This window comes from Asparagus officinalis, chromosome 1 (genome assembly GCF_001876935.1).
Source record: "Asparagus officinalis chromosome 1, Aspof.V1, whole genome shotgun sequence".
Taxonomy (NCBI): Eukaryota; Viridiplantae; Streptophyta; class Magnoliopsida; order Asparagales; family Asparagaceae; genus Asparagus; species Asparagus officinalis.
Window position 1 is genome coordinate 70,439,438 of NC_033794.1, and position 21,588 is coordinate 70,461,025.

The window sequence follows — 21,588 nt, forward strand, 5'->3', positions numbered from 1 at the left end:
TCAGATGTAATCATTAACGTGATAGTTTTGGTGGACCTGCCATCCTATTGAAGATGATTGGCTTCAATGGCTGTAGCATCTTCCCCTTCCGACTGAGAAGATTGGGCTTGGTCCCGTTGCTCAGGTTGATCCTACTTACTTTGTTCTTCAGCTTTGATCCTGACAATAATTTTCTGAGCATGTTCGCCTTGAGAGATTAGTTGTCTCCTGGAACGACATTCTGCAACCCTCATTTGTGCTAGATGGTTGGTCTGCAAGTTGTGTCGACAGGTTTCCACTAAGGTAGATAGTGTCATACCTGACGAACATCGAAGATCCATACTTCGGAACCTCTTGACGAAGGTTTTGACGGGCTCCCTTTTCTTCTGCTTAATGGCGAGAAGGGTATGGATGGATACTTATGTATTCTCTTCAAAGAATCTTGATAGGAAGAGTCTCTCTAAATCCGCCCACTTTTGGATACATCCGGCATGCAGTTTCCTGAACCATTCAAAGGCAACTCCCTTGACGGTGCTAACAAACAATCGAGCCAATATAGTATCGTTTGATATCACATTCTCAGTCTGTGATTTAAAATGATAGATATGTTGATTCGGTGATCTCGTGCCATTAAAAGTTTGTAGCGTCGGGATCTCAAACTTTGGAGGATATGGAGCGTGGGGGGCTTTGGGTTAGTCAAGTAGAACTCAAAAGTAGAACTAGGATAATTTGTAGGATCAAAATTTTATAGTGTCAGTCAATTAGAACTATGACTAGAATAAAATTTTATAGTGTTAGTCAACTAGAACTCTAACAAAATTTGAACTGTAATAATTGTGCAAATTTATCCTACTTATTTAATTTTTCTATACAAAAATGAGTGTCCTAGTCTATCAAATTATCACAAGCTTTAGCTTATAATTAGGTGGTAAAAAACTAGAACTATCCATTTTATTTTCTTATTTTTTATTTTTTATATTTCTTTTATTTTTTTTCTTTACCTCTTTCCTCCAATGATCATCACCATCATCAAACTATGTTGTCAACATACATGTTATAATAATAATTAAAGAACTATGACATGGGTGTATTTTATGTGTGCATGTATGTATGTTGGAGGGTATTTTCGGAATAAATGTTTTAACATGACAACACACTTTTCTAATAGTATTAGATTAGATTAGATAAGACTCGTCCAATTAGTCAAGACACGTGACTGATTCTCAAGAGTTTATTAGTCTTAGTAATTCTTAGGATATAACAATTATATCTCAGACCCTCAATTATTTATATTATTAAATTAGATCCCAAATTCTTTTTTTGGAAATGTCCCAAATTCATTAAGTTGTTCAAAATAACACCATTATATTTTTAGTAGTTTTAAAATGTCCGCGAGAAGCAAATATGAACGTTTAGATTTCAGGGTCTAATACTGAATTGTCAAAGATTTGGGCTTCTAATAATTATAAATAAATAAAAAACCCAAAAAGGGCAAAAGAAATGCTACTAGCCCGCCTTTTCCGCCGTTGCGCCCTGCTCTCCGCCCGCGCGCAGCCGCTCTCATCGTCGGCAACGGCCGAATTCTTAACATCCCACCAAAGCACAACCCCGACTACAACCTACAACAGCAGCGGTAAAGGTCGAGACACGCTGGGCCGAAGGCTGCTGAGCCTCATATACCCCAAGCGCAGCGCCGTCATCGTCCTCCGCAAATGGGCCGAGGAAGGAAAGCCCATTCAAAAGTACCAGCTCAATCGAGTTGTACGTGAGCTGAGAATTTACAAGAGATATAAGCACGCTCTTGAGGTAACGCCCTTCACCTGTTCGATGAAATGCCCACAAGAGATGAGATGAAATTAGAGGAGTAAGATTTTAGAGGAAAGTCGTTATTGGTCTCTAACAAATTGAGGGGAGGGAATCGAAGTGTCGACTGATGATTTGTACTTGCTATGACATTTAAAGAGAACTTTGAACTGCGCATCTGTATGGCATTCAAAGTCATCATTATGAGGGAACTTTTATGAGGGGCCCTTTGGCTGATTAATCGCAATATTTAGGGTCATTTTAGTTCATTGCAACTGAAATTGCAAAGTAAGGATCATTTGCATGTAATCGTTGTTGTGTGTAATTGCAATTGCGATACATATAGTTGTCGTTGTTAGAGTATAAAATTATAACCCCCAACCCTCACCGTAACTTTGGAGTTTTGTATTAGTGGCTGGGAGTTTGACATAGTATTAGCAATCCAGGTTGGATTCTTGCTGGCTACAAATTTATAAAGAGGATTTAAAAAATTGCTACTTTGTGAGTCTAGATTTCGGCCCATGGAAGGGCACATCGGAATTGCATTGTTTGTGGAGCAGTCCAGTGGAAAGCCAAGGGGTGAGTCGAGATTGCAATCTTCGACTGGGATTAGACTAGCGCAAAGCCAGCTGCTATGGATACCGAGATTTTCAGTGGTTGTATGGTATAGTCTATTCAGTCCCACGCTGTCTAATGATGAGGAAATGCAATCCATTAGAGATTTCAGTTCCCCTTTTATCTAACAACTAGCTTTTAGGGTTGAGTTTTCGTAGGTCTCTAACATGTTGCGTTCAGTTTTAAATTTTGCACTTTGCAACTACAATTACTGTAATACATATTTGTCCCGAGGTATCAGATTTGAATTTTCTTCATGGCTATTGATTCATGCAGATATGTGAATGGATGAGAACTCAACCAGACTTCAAACTATTACCAGGGGACTTTGCTGTTCACTTAGACTTGGTAGCAAAAGTCCGTGGCTTAAGCAGTGCAGAGAAATTCTATGAAGATCTGCCCGAGAAAATGAAAGGACAATCAACCTGCAGTGCGCTCCTTCATACTTATGTTCAGAACAAAATGTCAACCAAAGCTGAGGAACTAATGAAACAAATGTCAATTCATGGCCTCCTTAGATGCGCTCTTCCTTACAACCATATGATTTCCCTCTACATTTCCACCGATGCAACAGATAAAGTAGGAGAAATGGTTAAGGAACTAAAGAAGAACACTTCTCCAAATGAGCTCACCTACAATCTCTGGTTAACTGCTTGTGCCAATATAAATGACACGAATACTGCAGAAAAGATATTCGAAGAGATGAAGGAGAGGAGATTAGCCCCTGATTGGGTAACATATAGCATACTAACAAGCATCTACATCAAATCGGGCAAAATCAGCGCTGCAAAAGAAGCGTTGAAGGAGATGGAGAAAAGGGTTTCGAGGAAGGAAAGAACAGGATACTGTTCTCTCATTAGTTTATATGCAAATCTATCAGATAAAGAGAATGTGTATAGAATTTGGGACAAAATGAGAATGACATTTAGAAAGATGAGTGACGTTGAGTACAAGTGTATGCTATCATCTCTTGCAAAATTGGGTGAGATTGAAGAAGCTGAATCAATCTATAATCAATGGGAATCAGTATCAGGCACAGGAGACTCTAGGGTTCCAAACATTTTACTCGCTTTTTATGTAAAGCATAGGATGATGCTTAAAGCAGAGAGTCTTCACGCGCGTATCTTAAGGGCAGGAATTGAGCCCAGCTACAGTACTTGGGAGCTTTTGGCATGGGGATATTTGAGAGAGGAGAGGATGAACAAAGTATTTGATTGCCTAAAGAGAGGATTATTGAGTTTGGAGAAATGGGAGCCTGATATTAGAATCGTGAGGGGTGTTTTTGACAAACTCGAGAAACTTGGGAATGTTGAAGATGCAGAGGAGTTCTTGGTGATGCTTAGGGGAGTAGGGTATGTGACTACTGAGATATATAATTCTTTGCTTAGGACTTATGCGAAAGCTTGTAAAATGCCACTGATAGTTGCTGAACGAATGAGAGCTGATAATGTTGAGTTGGATGGAGAGACTCGGCGGTTGTTGAAGGAGACTAGCAGGTTTTGCGTAGCAACCTCTGTTTCAACCTTGATTTCTTGAGGGAGGGTAGCTTCCTTCGCTTGTGAAGCTCTGGGGTTCTGTCGTTTGTGATCAACATTGTGCCTTGCCTTCTCTTTTAAGTATCATATCATAGAGAGGGAATATTGTTGTAATCAGGCTTTCCAATTTCAAAGAGCTAAATTAGAGGTTCGGTTTCTATACTGGAATATCAAAACAACTTATCTACCTACTAAAGAAGTGGGAGTTCATGGATGACGGTGTCGGTTTGGTTTCGGCTAATGCTATTGCTTTGGTTTGATTTATGGGGTGGATAAGATGGTGTATCATGTTGTGTGCAATTAGTGTGTAATATTGTCTGCGATTCAACTATTTACAGTTCTAGGTGATGAAAGACATGTTATCTTCTAAAATACAAACCAAAGGGAAGATATTAAGGCTAAAATTCTAAAGAAAGAAAAGGTAAGAAGGAGGAGGGGTTTTTTTTTCGCCATTTGGTTAGCGCCATCGCTCCATACCTCAACCTAAGACGCGTCTGCGTAGGCAACGTGGTTGTGGCCCGGTGAGATGAACTAGGTGCCAAGAGGGAGAGGGATGAGTCAGCCCTCACACTCTCCAGACTACTCTTGTAAGAGGCCAAGGAGGCAACATGGGCTAAGGAAAGGGAGGTCCTTACTACCAAGAACTCCGCTCTTCATGAAAGGTTTTGAGGGGAACATGAGTTTCCTAGAATCTTACTGTTAAATATTGTATATATGTTGCTATCTTTAGTCTCACATCGGTTAAGATAGTAAAACAATTTCTGTTTGAGTGTTCTTTTGGATTTAATTGTTGTTAGATGTTGTAGGTGCTTGGTAAGGATCGGTCTAAGTTGTGGGATCTAGCTAGGCCTGTCCATCCGGGCCGGCCCGGCCCGGCCCGGCCCGACCCGGAAATCCGGGCCCGGGCCGGGCAAAACCGGAGCCCGGACCCGCGACCCGAGGTACCCCGGCGCGCGGCAAACGCGACCCGACTCCCCGACCCGGGTAAAACTACCCGGGCCGGTCCGGGTACCTCGGGTCCGGACCGCGGTTTTTTTTTTTTTTAAAATTTTTTTTCCAAATTTTTAAATTTTATTTAAGTTTTTATAATATAAAAAAATACAAAAAAATAATAGTAAAATAATAATTTTATTAATCACTTAAAATAACATAAAATTACAAATAAAAAAATTATAAAATAAATCTTATTAATAATTAAAAATCATTTACAAATTACAAGTATAAATTTATTTTGGAATTCATCGCATCACAATAGATAAGTACATCCCACCTAGGTGTTTTTTTAATTTCTTTTCTTTTTTTGATAAAAAAAAAATGCTAAAAATTAGTTTAATATTATTATATTTTACGATAATTATGTATTAGTATATACTTTCTTAAATTATTATGTAACTATATATTATACTATACTATCATATTATATGTAAATAATTGTATATATTTATAACGTTATAATTTAAGAGAGAGAGAGAATCGCATAAGTTAACACCTATAGCCCGTTGCTCGTCTGGGGCCAATGGGGAAGTAACCGTTTGTAATATACTATACTTATATACTAAGCAGAGAAAGTATACACACACACATATATAAAAAGTATACTTATATAATAGGGAGTATAACATATATAAGCAGAGAGTATACTTATTATACCATATATACTAAGAGAGAGGAGTATATTAGTATATATATATATATATATATATATATATATATATATATATATATATATATATATATATATATATATATATATATATATATATATATATATATATATATATATATATATATATAATATACACATATATTATACATAATAAGAGGAAGAGATACTTATATATACATATATACTAAGAGAGCGTATATATATACATACATGCATACATTATACATATTATAAGAGAGAGTATTCTTATATATACTTATATAAGGAGAAATATACTTATATATACTTTATAATATATATACTTACATAGAGAGAGTATACTTATATATACTTATATACTAAAAGAGAGAGTATATATATACACACATATGACATTATTATACATATATAGAAATATGTTATATATACATATATTATACATATATAAAAATATATTATATATACATATATTATACATATATATATACATATATAATATAATACATAAAAATAAAAAATAAAAAAACTACTATTCGCGGGTCGGGCCGGGCCCGGGCGGCACAAAAGAGCCGGCCCGGGCCCGCCCGGAGCCGGACTTGGCCCGCGGTTTCCGGGCGAGGGCCGGGCCGGCCGGGCCACGGCCGGCCGGGCTCGGGCCGGGCCTGAGCCGCGGCTGTTTTGGACAGCCCTTAGCTAGATCTAGCTGTTTGATGATTTGTGAGAGATTCTTGACTAATCAGCAAGGAATCAATTAACTTCAGACTTGATTCAGTCCTTACAATTTTGGATTTGAGATCCTCGCCCCTCCGTGAATTCTATCCACAATCATAAATATCCATTGATTAGTTTTGCATTGCTATAGATTGTTAGGAATGCATAATTATTCTGATTTTTGTGATAACTGTAGATCTCATTGCTTGTTTGCTTGGATTCAAATTGCATTAATTATTCCTTAAGCCTTGTTTGGTACGCGGGAATGAGTGAGAATGAAATATCAATTCTCACTTCTTTTTCCTTCCTACCAAACACAACATCTTTTTTGAAGTTGGAATGTTCATTCTCACTTCTCATTAATTCTCACTTTATGTGGGAATGAACATTCCCAATGAAATGATAGGGAATCAGCATTCCCAATTAAGTGAGAATCAATAAAATATAAAATTTTAAAATACGTCTATTCCCACTTTATTTTATAAATTGCACCCAAACGTGAGAATAAAAATGAGTATTCCATTCTCACATTAATTCCATTCTATTACTTGGTCCATTCTTTTCTCATTTCCGTCGATTCTCACGTACCAAACGAGGCGTTAGTGTCTTGTTCTGCCTTAAAAGGGAATTGGTGAAGTGGTTTGAAATGGAGCAACAAGTTCTGATGGGATTAGGAGAAAAGTGAAGTGTGCATTTTTTCTATTAATTGCATATTTGTTCTATATTAGTATGTCATACGTGCATCACACGTGATGCATGATAAAGTTATAGATTAACATATGTTATTAAAATAGTTTTTAATGTTAAATTTATAATTAAACAATAAGTTTTAGGGGTTATCTCAAAACATCAAAGCTTTAGGATCCACTCTAATATAGTGTCAGCATAAATTTCCTATAAAGAAAATGACTGCCAAAGAGATTAAATATCCTTATGGTCCAACCAATGCAGTTTTTACGTATTGGTTTGCTTTAGATTATAAATTTAAGGATATTTTAATGTTATCTAATTTCTTATATTGTTAAATTGGGTACACATCATTTTCATTTAACCCTCAATATCTTGAAATTAAACTTTCCTATTGACTCTTCATCTCTCCAAATAATTTGATTATCCATCCTTCTATATTTTTTTTCCTGGAAGTTGCTCTTTAATGTTTATTTTCTCCTTTCGTGGGAGTCCAAATCAAAATAGTTAGCTACTATATTAGCACATTGTACATAATTTGTACAATATTAGGCACAATTCTTTATTCTTCTAAACAAAGAACCTGAAGAAAATATTGGCCAAATATTTCTCATATTTAACTTAATCAAGATAAAAATTGGGTCTTTTTACATGCGTAAAGAGGTCTTCACATAATATAATTTTGGTTAGTTGCTCTAAAACATTATCCTTCATCATATTATTGCATACGCCTCACTATATTTTCGAGCTGAATAGTAATTATGTAAAATAAAATTAAGAATGAGTGCTTAACCCAAAATACAATTTCATGGGAAAGTCCTCACAAGATAACTAACATGATAATTAGTGATTAACCAAAAACATAAATTCAAGAAAACTTAATAGTCATTAGAACCACACAAACTTTAATACTTATAGTTATTGGTAGGGGTGGATTCGGTCCGGATACGGCTCAGATATGATGCTTACCCTATCCATATCCGCTTACCCATCTCGGATATGGATATATCTCGGTAAAAAAAAATTTATAACCATATCTGCTAAAATCGGATATGATTACGGATATACATGCAGATATATAAGCGAATATGCATATGGATACAAATAGATATGAAAAAGTAGATAGTATTGAGAAAAATATAGTTCATGTGATACAAAAGAGTTCGTTAATATCTTCATTATAACTGAAAAGTTAAAATTAGACATATTGATCATCAAAATTAACCACAAATCCATAATCTAAGAATCGAAACTATCGTAAGAGTATGACTAATATGTATCCGGATAGTTCGGATACGGATACAGATATTTCACTACAAAACCATATCCATAACCATCCTATCGGTTATAGATTTGAGTAACCATATCCGTATCCTAACGGATACGATTACGGATATTTCCTCGGATACGGATACAGTTTAGCACCCCTAGTTATGGGAGATTATTAAAACCGAGAGGGCATAAAAGAAAATCAAAAGTTTTAACATAGCAATCCTCTTTTATAGTAGTAAAGATAAAGATTTGTTCTGTACTCATTTCAGTTCTTAAGAAAGGCAGTAGGAACTTATTTTCATTAAAAAAAAAATTCCTTGTAACCTGGGTTTTTATTGGAATTTCCTTTTGAATCTACTCACTTAAATTTCTTTCTTAAACCAAAAATACTCGAAGTCAATTATTTTTAAACTCAAGTATGTATAACAGATGTATTTATATAACATATGCATTAACTGATCATATTCAAATAGTTGAAAAAGTATAATGTATTGTTTGATCAAGATAATCAAATCGCCAACAAATTTTGTGCATATATGCACTCTGTAGGTAAGAAGGTGATAACGGGGACTTATCGTCTAGTGTTGCCACTCCGATTCGTATTCAGTCTCTTGAATAAAAAAAAGTGATAAAGTGATTTTATCCGGTCTCTTTAAGATGAGAAAGTGATAAAGTGATTTTAGGCTTACTTTCATGCAAGTCTCTCCTGCTCCTCGATGAGATGTTATATGTTTTTGACTATTTTCAGTAGTATTCTGAAATCTTATTGTGATTGATGTGAAGATTGAAGAATTCGCAGACCTACTAATGAAATTTTAATGATAGGCCTTATCCACATCCTGTACCTGTTACAGTTACAGAAGTTTTATGATTGTTATGATTATCAACCTTACGTAAGTCCTCTAAATCTTATTGCCTTGTTGTATGCCACTTACATATACCCTTGTCAAATCAACATGTTCTGACATTTTATTGACCATAACCCCGTGTATTGCTATTGACCTTCTTTGTCGGGTTGTTTTATGATCTTGTGGTTATACTTTTACCTTGCGGATCACTATGAGATTCCTTTTCAAGGTCTCACCATTAGACCCGTATTAGGGGATGAGTGTAATTTGAAAATTCTATCTTTTAAACATTTATATACTGTATAAATGCACCCGTCCTAGATATTTGAGTTCAAAGAGCAATTGATGCTATCGTTCTGATTTAAGGGTCTGTTTGGTACATTTCCGAAAAAAAGAAAACATAAATATATGATGAAAACCATTTCTTGACATTTCAGAGGGTTTCCCAGATTTGAATTATTTTGTTTGTTTTACATTGAAATCAATGGCTTAAAAACATAGTTTCCCTTTTATTGGATTTGTTTGAACACAATGAAATCAAGAAACCAAATGACTTTTTTTACATTTCTTCAATTTTCAACGTTTGACATGCACTTGAGAGAAAATAAGAAACCCTGTGTAATATCACCACGGTGAGCTTACCGCCCACAAAACTATTAAAAAGGTGCCAACTGTAATATTTGAGCAACGGGCAAAAAAATGCCCTTCGTCATAGTAACCTGAGCCTGGGCCTTCGTCACAGTAACCATGCTTGCGTTGGATAGCAGGTTCCGAATCTGTTTTGGTAATAAGTTATTGAGATTCCTAATCTGTTTTGGTAACAGGTTATTGGAATTCCTAATATGTTTTGGTAACAAGTTATCAGGATTCCTAATCTGTTTTGATTTTGGTTTTAGAATTCCTAGTATGTTTTTGGTTTTATGATTTCTATATATATGGAACGTTTAAGAGAGAATTAGAGAGGAAAAAAAAGTCTTTTGAGCATATTGAGAGGGAGATATTGTGAGAGAGTTGAGATCTTTGGTTAGGGTTATATTTAAGGATTGTGTGAGTTGTAACCCGTTGTATTTCTCCTCTATATAGTGAAATCTCCCCATCCTCTCCCTGTAGACGTAGGCAGTTTGCCGAACCACATAAATTCTCTGTGTTGGTTTGATTTGTGTCGTATTTTTGGTGATTGCACTCGTGTTTGGTTTAGTTCTCTTCTCTCATCACTTGCAGACTTATTTGGTTGTCGAGCATACTTCCGAACGACGCGCAACAATTAGTATCAGAGCTCTAGGGTTTCAGATCTAGGGTTTTGCATTGGGTGGAGGAAGATTCATTTTTTTAAGCTTGGTACTTGGAGTTCTAGGCTTTGGTGGAGACAAAGTTGTGGAGTTGCCGGTTCGAGATTCCGCTTTCATTTGCCGGTTCGAGATTCCGCTTTCATTGTGTGGTTAGGAGATCTATTTGGAATCCGATCTAGGGTTCAGTTGGGTAATTTCTCAATCTCTATCAAAGTTTGAATCTTTCTTTACAATTTAGAATTTGTAAGCATGGGCGAAGAAGTTGGTGAAAGTAGCAAGACGATGGCGAGTATAGTTCAGGTTGGATTTCAAAACACTAATATTAGTATGGTGAAGTATGATGGCAAATTCAATTTTGGTTTGTGGATGATCGACGTACAAGACCCGCTTAATGCTCAAAATTTGGAAAAGACCATTATGGTCCATGAGAGGCCACCGAAATACGATGAGACGATATAGGACAAGATGAATATGAACGCTTGTGGGGTGATCAGATCTTGTTTGGAACAAGAACTAAAATACGATGTGATTGGGGTGACGTCTGCGATAAAGATGTGGGAGATTCTTAACAACAAGCACCTTACGAAGAGTGTTGAGAATTGTTTGCACTTGTTACAGAGATTATTCAGATTCCAGATGTCCAGGGACACCTCACTTGTGGCTTATGTGAACAACTATACAAAGTTGTTGTCGGATTTGTCAAACATGGATGAGAAGATAATGGGCGAGTACAAGGCGATTATCTTGTTAGGCTCCTTACCCGATGAGGAGTATGATACATTCGTGCTCATTTTGTTGAACAAGAGATCTTTCATCACCTACAGTGAAGTGACTAACGCATTGACGAACTATGATTTGAGGAGGAAGGACAAAGAGACTTCCCGTGCTAGCACTTCAGGAGAGGTCTTGTCGACGAGAGGCAGAAGTTCATATCCAAGAGATGGTAATAGGAATAGGTCAAAGTTAAGGGGCCATCACCAATTAACGAAGAACCAATGTGTGTTCTGTAAGGAACAAGGACATTGGAAGAGAGATTACCCGAAGCTCAAGGAGAAGGAGAATAGCAAGAAGAAGGGCCCGAAGGCCAATGAGATGAACGTCGCGAGAGGTGATGATTCCGATGATTCATATTTTTCTCTATTGATTACTCCAGAGGTAAATCATGTGGATGCTTGATTCTGGTGCTACTTAACATGTGACTCCCCGGTAAGATTGGTTTGTATCGTTTGAGAGACTCGGTGGGGGCGTTGAAGTCGTAAAAAATGATCAATCATGTGGTATTTATGGGATAGGTATCGTCAAAATCCGGATGCACGATGGAGTTATTCATGAATTGAATAAAGTGAGATTCGTTCCTTAGTTAAAGAAGAATCTTATTTCAGTTGGAGCTTTGGAGGCAAAGGGATTCAAGGTGATTTTTAAGAACGCTGTAGCAAAAGTTAGTAATAGATCTTTGGTGGTGATGAATGGAGTCCGTAGTAGGAATTTGTATTATTTAAAGAGGAGCACTGAGATTGGCTAGATAGCTTCAGCTATTTCAGAGACGGACATGAGCATGCTTTGGCACTATAGGTTGGGGCACACAAGTGAAAAGTCACTGCAAGTTTTGTGTAAGAAGGGACTATTGAAGGGAGCCAAGAGTGAGAAAGTTGAGTTCTGTGAGCATTGTGTTCTTGGTAAGAAGATGAAGGTGAAGTTTGGGATAACCATTCATAGGACGGGGGCATCTTGGACTACATGCACACAGATGTTTAGGGTCTCACCTAGACGACATCACTTGGTGGTCGATATTGGTTCGTCATGTTTGTAGATGACTATTCTAGACATTATTGGGTGTACACCATGACGAAGAAGAGTGAAGTCCTAGAGATATTTGTAGAGTGGAAGAAGAGATTGGAACTGTAGACTAGGAGAAAGATCAAGACGTTGCGATCCGACAACGGCGGCGAGTATACTTCTGACCCTTTTCAGCAGCTATTTCGAGACGAGGGCATAGAAAGATACTTCACAGTTAGTCACACACCGTATCAGAATGGGGTGACAGAAATGTTGAATCGGTCTTTGATGGAGAATGTCCGATTTTTATTGTCGCAGAGTGGCTTGGAGAAGATATTTGGGCTGATACACTTTCTTATGTGAGCAACCTTATTAATAGGCTGCCTTCATCTGCTATTGAGGGGAAGACCCCTATGAAGATATGGTCAGGAGAGCCAACACACGACTATGATCAGCTTAAGTTATTTGGGTGCCCTGCATTTTATCATATTAGAACAGATAAATTGGAACCTCAAACTAGAAAGGCCATATTTGAGGGATTCAAGCGAGATGTCAAATGATACAAGCTTTGGGATCCAGTTGATAAAAAGATTGTGCTAAGTAGAGATATCACATTCGATGAGGCTTCGATCTTGAAGCTCACCAGCTCTCATCAGGTGAAGAGCACCCCGACAAAGGAGATTTCACAGGTGGTGAAGATTGATGTAGTTTCACATTGTCTAGATAGGACCGTATCTATTAGAGTGCCGACTGAGGTAATGCCAGACGAGCACGATGATGATTTAGAGGATACATGTACAGTTGAATAGGATCAGGGACCGACGACTTAGTGATAATCATATTTTTAATAGAAATCATAAATGGGCTTGATTGTGCTGCAGACTTGGGCTTGATAAAAATTCGGATGGAGGCCGGTTTCATTAGTTGTGCTGCAGACTTGGGCTTGATTGCTTGATGTTTTTAATAGAAATCATAAATGGGCCGGTGGACTGCTGACTTAACTTGGCTTTGATTTTTATCAAATGAAGCTTGAATGGGCCAAATGAATACTACATGGGACTTGCTTGGATTTTCTCAAAAAAATCATGGAGCTGCTGTTAAAAGAAGACCGGACTTTGAGCTTTTAACAAGAAATGGACCGGTCTTGATTTAATGAAGCTCAATAGCTTTGATTTTCCTTGTCCAATGGGCCGGATTTCCTTGAGGTGCTGCAGCATGCATGGGCCGAATTTTTCAAAATCAAATGAAGAAAAAAAATGACCAAATGAAGACCGGAGTTTTATTCTTAGTTGCTGGAGATTTTAACCGGAAATCAATGAAGCTTGGGCCGGACCTCTTATTTGCTGCTGGAAATGTGGACTTGGTTGATGCATTTAATTCCGAAAATAATTGGTTGCTGCAGATTTGTTTGGAGAAAGAATGGGCCGGCTTGGTTTTGGACTGTAGCTTTTATTTTTGTTAATGGACCGAAGTGTAGGTGGGCTGCTGAGATATGGACCGGACTTGATTGGATTTTCATTTATTTTTGAAAATCAATTGGACCTCCAATATTTGGGCTAGAGAAGAACAAAAAGCAAATTCAAAGGTGAAGATTGTGGCTTGGGGCTCAAGACAAATCCAATGGCTCATATTCATTGAAGATTACTATAAATAGGGGTAGAGAGTGAGGGGTTAGAGGTGTGGAAATTTTTGTAAACTCCTTTTGGAGAGGAGGGCTACTCTTAATTGAGAAGGCCTTCCAAAAATTATAACTTTAGTTGCAATTAATAAAAATAATTTTTTTCCTCTTTAAATGATACGGGTGTATCTTCTCTTCGGGAGCTTAGCAATCCTCATGGGAGCTTGAGGATAGATGATTCTCACTTTCTCCTCTTTATGGAATGATGAGGATGGAGATGAAGAGCAATTTGAAGGTTTGCATTTCTTTTCTCTTTTATTTCTTTTTTTGTAATTTCTTATTTATTGCTTATTAGTTAGATTTAAATTCATGCTTGTAGTATAGATTTACTTTCTTGTCTTTTTTTTATTTCTTTTTGCACTTTAATTTGTAGAGTAGATTTATTTTCTTAGATTTTAATTTCTTATACTATTCACCTTGAGGCTAGAACCCTCTTGGGTTTAGTTTTTCTTTTTGTTTATTTTTATTTTGTTTGATTCGCCTTTAGGCTAGAACCCTCTAGGGAATCACCTTTTTCTAAGAAGTGGGTTCAATTGTAGATTACCCATATCTATAATTGAATCCATCATCTTTAATTTCTTGCATTTTCTTTTATTCTGGAATTTTGTTCTTCATATTCTTGATTTTTATTTTGTGAATTTAATTCTTGTAGGAAGTTTAGAATTATATGAAACTAGTCTAATTTCCTTTATATTGTATGAATTATTCTCTTGTACTTAAAATGTTCATGTTAGGATAATCAACTAGAGAACTAATCGGTAGAAGACGAATTTGATAATCTATGCTTTCCTTAAATGGTTTGATAGGTTATGCTTATGAATTCTAGGATTATTATCATGTTGTTGTTCTTATCATGAATAGTGATTTTAACTTAGATGATAATTTGATAGGTTACAAAACACCTTCCTCGTGGGATCGATATCTTAAATACTATAACTTGACACGGTTGTGCACTTGCAACCTTTTTGGTACATGTTTATACCGCATCAAGTTTTTGGCGCCGTTGCCGGGGAAGGTGCTTAAGTAGGTTTTAATTATTTTGGTTCTTTAACTTGTGTGTTTTTTGTGAAGGAAACGCTTGGAGCTTAAAGATCAAGAATTGGAGATTGAGGAATTGGATATTCGCTTGTGAAAAAAAAAAAAAAAGAAAGGATTTTATTTTTTTGTTAACCATAATAAAATTCATCCTCCACTTTGACATTTACTAACAAGATAATAAATTCAAACAAATCCCCCCTTCTCATTTGTTTGATTGTTAACCCTAATTAAAAAAAAAATTTTCCATCCTTTTTAGTTGCTTTTAATTCATAGGGTTGCATTTCATATAGTGTAGGAATTCACCAAGTGATTTGAGCATCTTGATTTGACACACACTTAAAAATATTTTTAAGGGCAAAACCCCATAATCAAGATAAGGTGAGGGATTTCATCACCCTTTCCTTAGCCCAAAAATCACTAATTCCTCACTACACCACCCAAGCCTAATAAAACTCATTAGACGTTGGCCCCTAAGGATTCGAGCTCAATAAGGAACAAGAAATCCTTAAGTGAACCGGTTTAAGTTTTCTCAGATTAGTTGGTGTCTAAGGCAAGGTTTAGGGGTTGCGTAAAGCGCTCCGCAAGGAAAGAGGTACTTAATTGATCTTTGATCACCCTCTAGTACTATCCTTACCTGGCTAACTACCTGGGTAAAACTTTGATCTTTTCACTGTAGGAGTTTTTGGTTAGGAGCTGGTCTAGTTGAGTTAGGCTAAACCCTAGAATTAGAGTTGATTGAAAAGTGATTGTTTTGATTTGTTTCAGTTAGGATTTTTCTTTTTCTTTATCTTCTCAAAAAAAAAACTAATTTAAGAAAAAAAATAAAAAGAAATATTTTGGTGTATGCAACAGTGGATTAGGGATAATACACATCGATTAATTCGCTTTGAACCAATCATAGAAATGGAGCATCCTAATCCACCCGTTCTTCATGATATGTGCTATCCCATTAGGAATGCAATCCCCTCATGCATTAGGCTCCCCGAAACAAATGGAATAAGTTTTGAGCTTAGACCGCAATACATAAACATGCTTCCCAAATTCCTTGGTAATGAAACAGAAGACGCATATATTTTTATTTCGGAATTTGAGGAAGTGTGTATCCTCTAACCCCTCACTTTCTACCCCTATTTATAGTAAACATCAGTGAATGAGAGCCATTGGATTGAAATCTTATCCAAAAACAACAAATTTCAGCCTTAGATTCGTAACAGACTGCCCAGCGTATCGATGCAGGCATCGATACAGGCATCGATGCAAGCATCGATGCCTGCCTTTATCCTTTTGCTGTCTGCAGCTTCTTCTTGTTGTTTGCTTTTGGGCTTTGGACATTGGGCTTTTCTTGGACTCTTGGGCTTGGGCTTTGATTTATCTCTTCATTAAATACTTGAAAGAATTCATTGGCCGCAGAGTTCCTCTTCTATTGGCTTTTGCACTTGGATTTTGGGCTTTTGCTTGGGCTTTTGGGCTTCTTGATTTCTTCATGTATTTATTTTGGGCTTTGGTATTTCTTGGGCTTTTCTTCTTTTTCTTAGCTTGGGCTTTTGGATAATTTGGAAATTGATTTTCCAATTGGCTTCATGGGCTTTTTGTTGAGAGATGGGAATTTGGAGAGATGGGAATTTGAGATTTATTCTTCATTAACCTGCAATTAAACATAAAAACAGTTATTAGTGGTATATTTATTCATATAAAATAGATAATGAGGGTATAAAACTGTAATAAAATGTGATTATCAAATACCCCCACACCTAAACTTTTGCTAGTCCTCTAGCAAAGAAAATAAAAAGAAAATCCTAACTCACTTTCGCAGGAATCGCGGTTGTATTTAGCGCATACAACAAGCCTTTAAACCCCTAGGTTACCCTAGTGGACGAGTTGTAGTCTCGTGAGGGTTTGCAGTGAATATACCCACAAAATTCGGTCAACTTTCCAAGTTAAATAAGTCAGTAAATAACAGAATCGTAGGAATTACGGTTGTATTTAGCACATACAACAAGCCTTTAAACCCCTAGATTACCCTAGTGGACGAGTTGTAGTCTCGTGAGGGTTTGCAGTGAATATACCCACAAAATTCGGTCAACTTTCCAAGTTAAATAAGTCAGTAAATAACAGATTTTCCTTGATATATTTAAACATTCTAATTGAAGCTAGTTAATAATCAAGAAAACGTTTTTATATATAACTCCAATGTAAATCCCCTAGAAAATCTTTTTCATTATAGCAATACAAAACCAAGTCAAATCTTAGAAATTTAATTAAAAAGTTTTGAAAAGAACATGCCAACTCTTTGTTTTAAATAACTTTCAAGTCTCTTGATCAAAAATTGTTTTTCAAGACCATATATACAAAACAACAATATATAAAAACAATGGTTAGTGTTATATATATTATATATATATTTCACTCTCTAATTCTTGGTGATTGTTTTCTATTTTAACGGGCTTTCTAAGTGACCATTTAACGAGTTTTGGGCCAATGAATCCCAACCCAATTGGGCTTAGGTCATTAAGTATAGAGATACTCCTTGGGCTTAATTGCTCAGTCAACTTAGGCTTTATAAGATAGAATCACCTTGAATTTAAGAGTTTTTTTTTTCTTTTTTTTTTGTGGTGCCCATTTTTCGCACTCTTCTTTTATAAGGTTAGTTTTTTTTTAATATATGTATGTGTAAGTATATATAGTCTTTTAAAAAAAATTGTGTAAATCAAGATAACTTGAAAAAATATTTTCAACTCTAAGTTAAGCATGCAAAAATTTCATTATTTTTAATTAAAAATCTAAGGTAGGACTTAAGTAAAGTATACTAGTTGAAAAATCATTTCTTAAGAATTTTATTTGGAGTTATCATAAAAGGTGAACTTGAGTATGTCACTAAATAGGGATTAGAAAATTTAAAATCTATCAATTAGATCAATTATTACTTAACTCTATTAATTTGGCAAGTGACAATATTTTTATAAATTTTTTTTTAACAAAAAGAAAGAAAAAATGCAACTAAAAAGGTAAAATAAAGAGGAAAATATGTATTTCTCACCCCCACACCTAAATTTTACATTGCACTCAATGCAAATTCGCTGAAGCACAAAGTAAAGCAGATAAAATTGAAGAACTTACAGTTGTTCGGTTGACAATGATGATAAGGATCTGTAATTACTGTTAGTATGAGGATGAAGAAATCAAATAAGAGGAAAAATTATAAGTAATTTATTATTATTATTATTTATTTATTTATTTTATTTTTTTTAACCTATGTTACTTTTTCAAATTTTTGTTATGTGTATTTTTTTTTTAAGAAACAAAAGAATTTTTTTTTTATCACAGATAATGAGGTTCATGAAGAACCAACACCTCTTCCTCTCCGAGCGTAGAAAATTCTAAAAATGGTTTCAGATGTTGACCATTTATTTTAAAAATATTACCATTTTTAGGATTTTCTATCTCGACAGCTCCATGTGGAAAAACTTGTTTGACAATAAATGGACCTGTCCATCTTGATCTTAATTTTCCCATGTGGAAAAACTTGTTTAACAAAAAATGGACCAGTCCATCTTGATCTCAATTTTCCCGGAAAAAGATGCAATTTCGAATTGTACAATAAAACTTTCTGTCCTGGAGAGAATTTTTTTCGCAAAATTGATTTGTCATGAAAAATCTTTGTTTTCTCTTTGTAAATTTTTGAGTTTATGTATGCATCATTCCGAATTTCTTCCAACTCATTTATTTGGAGCAATCTGTTTTTACCTGTCGAGTCCGAGTCAAAATTTAACTGACTGGTAGGTGACAAGCTTTCCCAAACACCAGTCTGTATGGTGACATCCCCAAATTGGCCTTAAAAGTTGTTCTATACGCCCACAGAGCATCACACAATTTTACAGACCAATCTTTTCTGTTGTGATTAACTGTTTTTTCTAAGATTTGTTTGATTTGCCTGTTTGTGACCTCTACTTGCCCACTGGTTTGGGGGTGATAAGGAGTTGATAATTTATGTGTGATTGAATATTTCCTCATCAAAGCCTCGAAAGAACGGTTACAGAAATGTGTACCGTTATCACTGATGATCGCTCGAGGTACTCCAAACCGGGCAAAAATGTTCTCTTTCAAAAACTTGACAACGACCTTGTTGTCATTAGTTTTGCAAGCTACCGCCTCAACCCATTTTGACATGTATTCAACGGCTACTAGAATGTAGACATTTCCAAAGGAATTTGGAAATGGTCCCATGAAATCGATACCCCACAGATCAAAAAGTTCAACGGATAAAATGGGTTGTAAAGGCATCATATTTCTCCTAGTGACCTTCCCTAAAAGCTGACAGCGGTTACAGGTTTTGCAAAACTCGAATGAATCCTTGAAGAGAGTGGGCCAATACAGCCCAGACTGGAGAACTTTTTCAGCTGTTTTTCTTGGGCCAAAGTGGCCTCCACAAGCGCCCACATTGCTCAATGTTCCAATTCTACTGGTAGGTGACAAGCTTTCCCGAATACCAGTCTGTATGGTGACATCCCTAAATTGGCCTTAAAAGCTGTTCTATATGCCCACAGAGCATCACACAATTTTACAGACCAATCTTTTCTGTTATGATTAACTGTTTTTTCTAAGATTTGTTTGATCTGCCTGTTTGTGACCTCTACTTGTCCACTGGTTTGGGGGTGATAAGGAGTTGACAATTTGTGTGTGATTGAATATTTCCTCATCAAAGCCTCGAAAGAACGGTTACAGAAATGTGTACCGTTATCACTGATGATCGCTCGAGGTACTCCAAACCGGGCAAAAATGTTCTCTTTCAAAAACTTGACAACGACCTTGTTGTCATTAGTTTTGCAAGCTACCGCCTCAACCCATTTTGACATGTATTCAACGGCTACTAGAATGTAGACATTTCCAAAGGAATTTGGAAATGGTCCCATGAAATCGATACCCCACAGATCAAAAAGTTCAACAGATAAGATGGGTTGTAAAGGCATCATATTTCTCCTAGTGACCTTCCCTAAAAGCTGACAGCGGTTACAGGTTTTGCAAAACTCGAATGAATCCTTAAAGAGAGTGGGCCAATACAGCCCAGATTGGAGAACTTTTTCAGCTGTTTTTCTCGGGCCAAAGTGGCCCCCACAGGCTTCCTTATGACAAAAGGATATAACACTCCTAGTTTCTTCAGTGGGAACACACCTCCTAAAGATCTGATCAGGACAGTATTTGAACAGATATGGATCATCCCAGTAAAAGTATTTTACTTGGGAGAGAAAACGGGATCTATCCTGTTTGGACCAATGAGAAGGGATCTGGTTCATGACTATGTAGTTCACAATGTCGGCGAACCAGGGAACAGATTGGATTTCTAGGAGTTGTTCATCTGGAAAATGTTCATTGATTGGAACGGTTGATGTTGGTGCATTTGGGAGTCGAGAGAGGTGATCTGCTACGGGGTTCTCTGTTCCCCTTCTGTCAAGAATTTGAATGTCAAACTCTTGAAGAAGGAGAATCCATCTAATGAGCCGTGCTTTAGCATCCTTTTTGGTCAAAAGATACTTTAGTGCGGCATGATCAGTGAAAACTTTGGTTAAGGAACCGATGAGGTAGGACCTGAATTTTTCTAAGGCAAAGACTACAGCTAAAAACTCTTTCTCTGTGACAGAGTAGTTTTGCTGGGCATCATTCAGAGTCCTACTGGCGTAGTAGATCACATGCGGTTTTCCATCAAACCGTTGTCCTAAAACAGCTCCAATCGCAGAATCAGATGCATCACACATCAGTTCGAATGGTAAGGTCCAGTCCGGTGCATGAATGATAGGAGCTGTGGTTAGCTCCTTTTTCAGATATTCAAAAGCTTTGAGGCAGTCGGGAGAGAAGACAAATGATGTATCCTTGGCTAAGAGATTGGTCAAGGGTCTAGCAATTTTGCTGAAATCCTTGATGAAACGTCGGTAAAAACCAGCATGACCAAGAAACGATCTGACATCTTTGACAGTTTTGGGAGGAGGGAGATTGGAAATGAGATCTACCTTAGCTTTGTCCACTTCGATTCCCCTATTGGAAACTACATGTCCTAAGACAATGCCTTGTTTGACCATGAAATGACATTTCTCCCAATTGAGAGTCAGATTTTTCTCCCTACACCGTTCTAGGACCAGTTTAAGATGATGCAAACATTGGGAAAATGTGTCACCAAAAATGGAAAAGTCATCCATGAAAATTTCGAGAAATCGCTCTACCATGTCGGAAAAAATACTGATCATGCAACGTTGGAATGTGGCCGGTGCATTGCACAGGCCAAAAGGCATGCGTCGGTATGCGAATGTTCCATACGGGCAAGTGAAGGTGGTTTTCTCCTGATCTTCTGGAGCGATAGGGATTTGATTGTAACCTGAATATCCATCCAGGAAACAGTAGAACTCGTGTCCTGCTAAACGCTCTAACATTTGGTCAATGAAAGGAAGAGGGAAGTGATCTTTCCTAGTGGCTAAGTTGAGCTTTCGGTAGTCAATACAGACTCGCCATCCAGTTTGGATCCGAGTGGGAATCAGCTCATTAGCCTCATTTTGGATCACGGTGATCCCAGATTTCTTTGGAACAACTTGGACTGGACTCACCCATGAACTATCAGAAATGGGATAAATGATCCCATGATCGAGACATTTCAGAATATCTTTCCTAACTGCTTCTTTCATCACTGGGTTTAACCTACGTTGAGCATCTCTAGTAGGTTTGGCAT

At 36.6% G+C, this 21,588-nt stretch overlaps 1 protein-coding gene across 1 annotated transcript; it reads left to right on the forward strand.

Annotated features, from left to right (window-relative positions):
- LOC109825884 (pentatricopeptide repeat-containing protein At4g02820, mitochondrial) lies at positions 1,385-4,092 on the forward strand. The gene is made up of 2 exons (XM_020392797.1): positions 1,385-1,785; positions 2,674-4,092. Exons 1-2 carry the CDS (start codon positions 1,480-1,482, stop codon positions 3,931-3,933), a joined length of 1,566 nt encoding a protein of 521 aa, XP_020248386.1. The 5' UTR covers positions 1,385-1,479; the 3' UTR covers positions 3,934-4,092.

What these genes read in the sequence shown, in the direction of transcription:
- LOC109825884 (XM_020392797.1), top strand. Translation starts at nt 1,480, where the DNA reads ATGCTACTAGCCCGCCTTTTCCGCCGTTGCGCCCTGCTCTCCGCCCGC. An exon ending in GATATAAGCACGCTCTTGAG is followed by an intron (nt 1,786 to 2,673) that starts GTAACGCCCTTC and finishes TGATTCATGCAG; the next exon opens with ATATGTGAATGGATGAGAAC.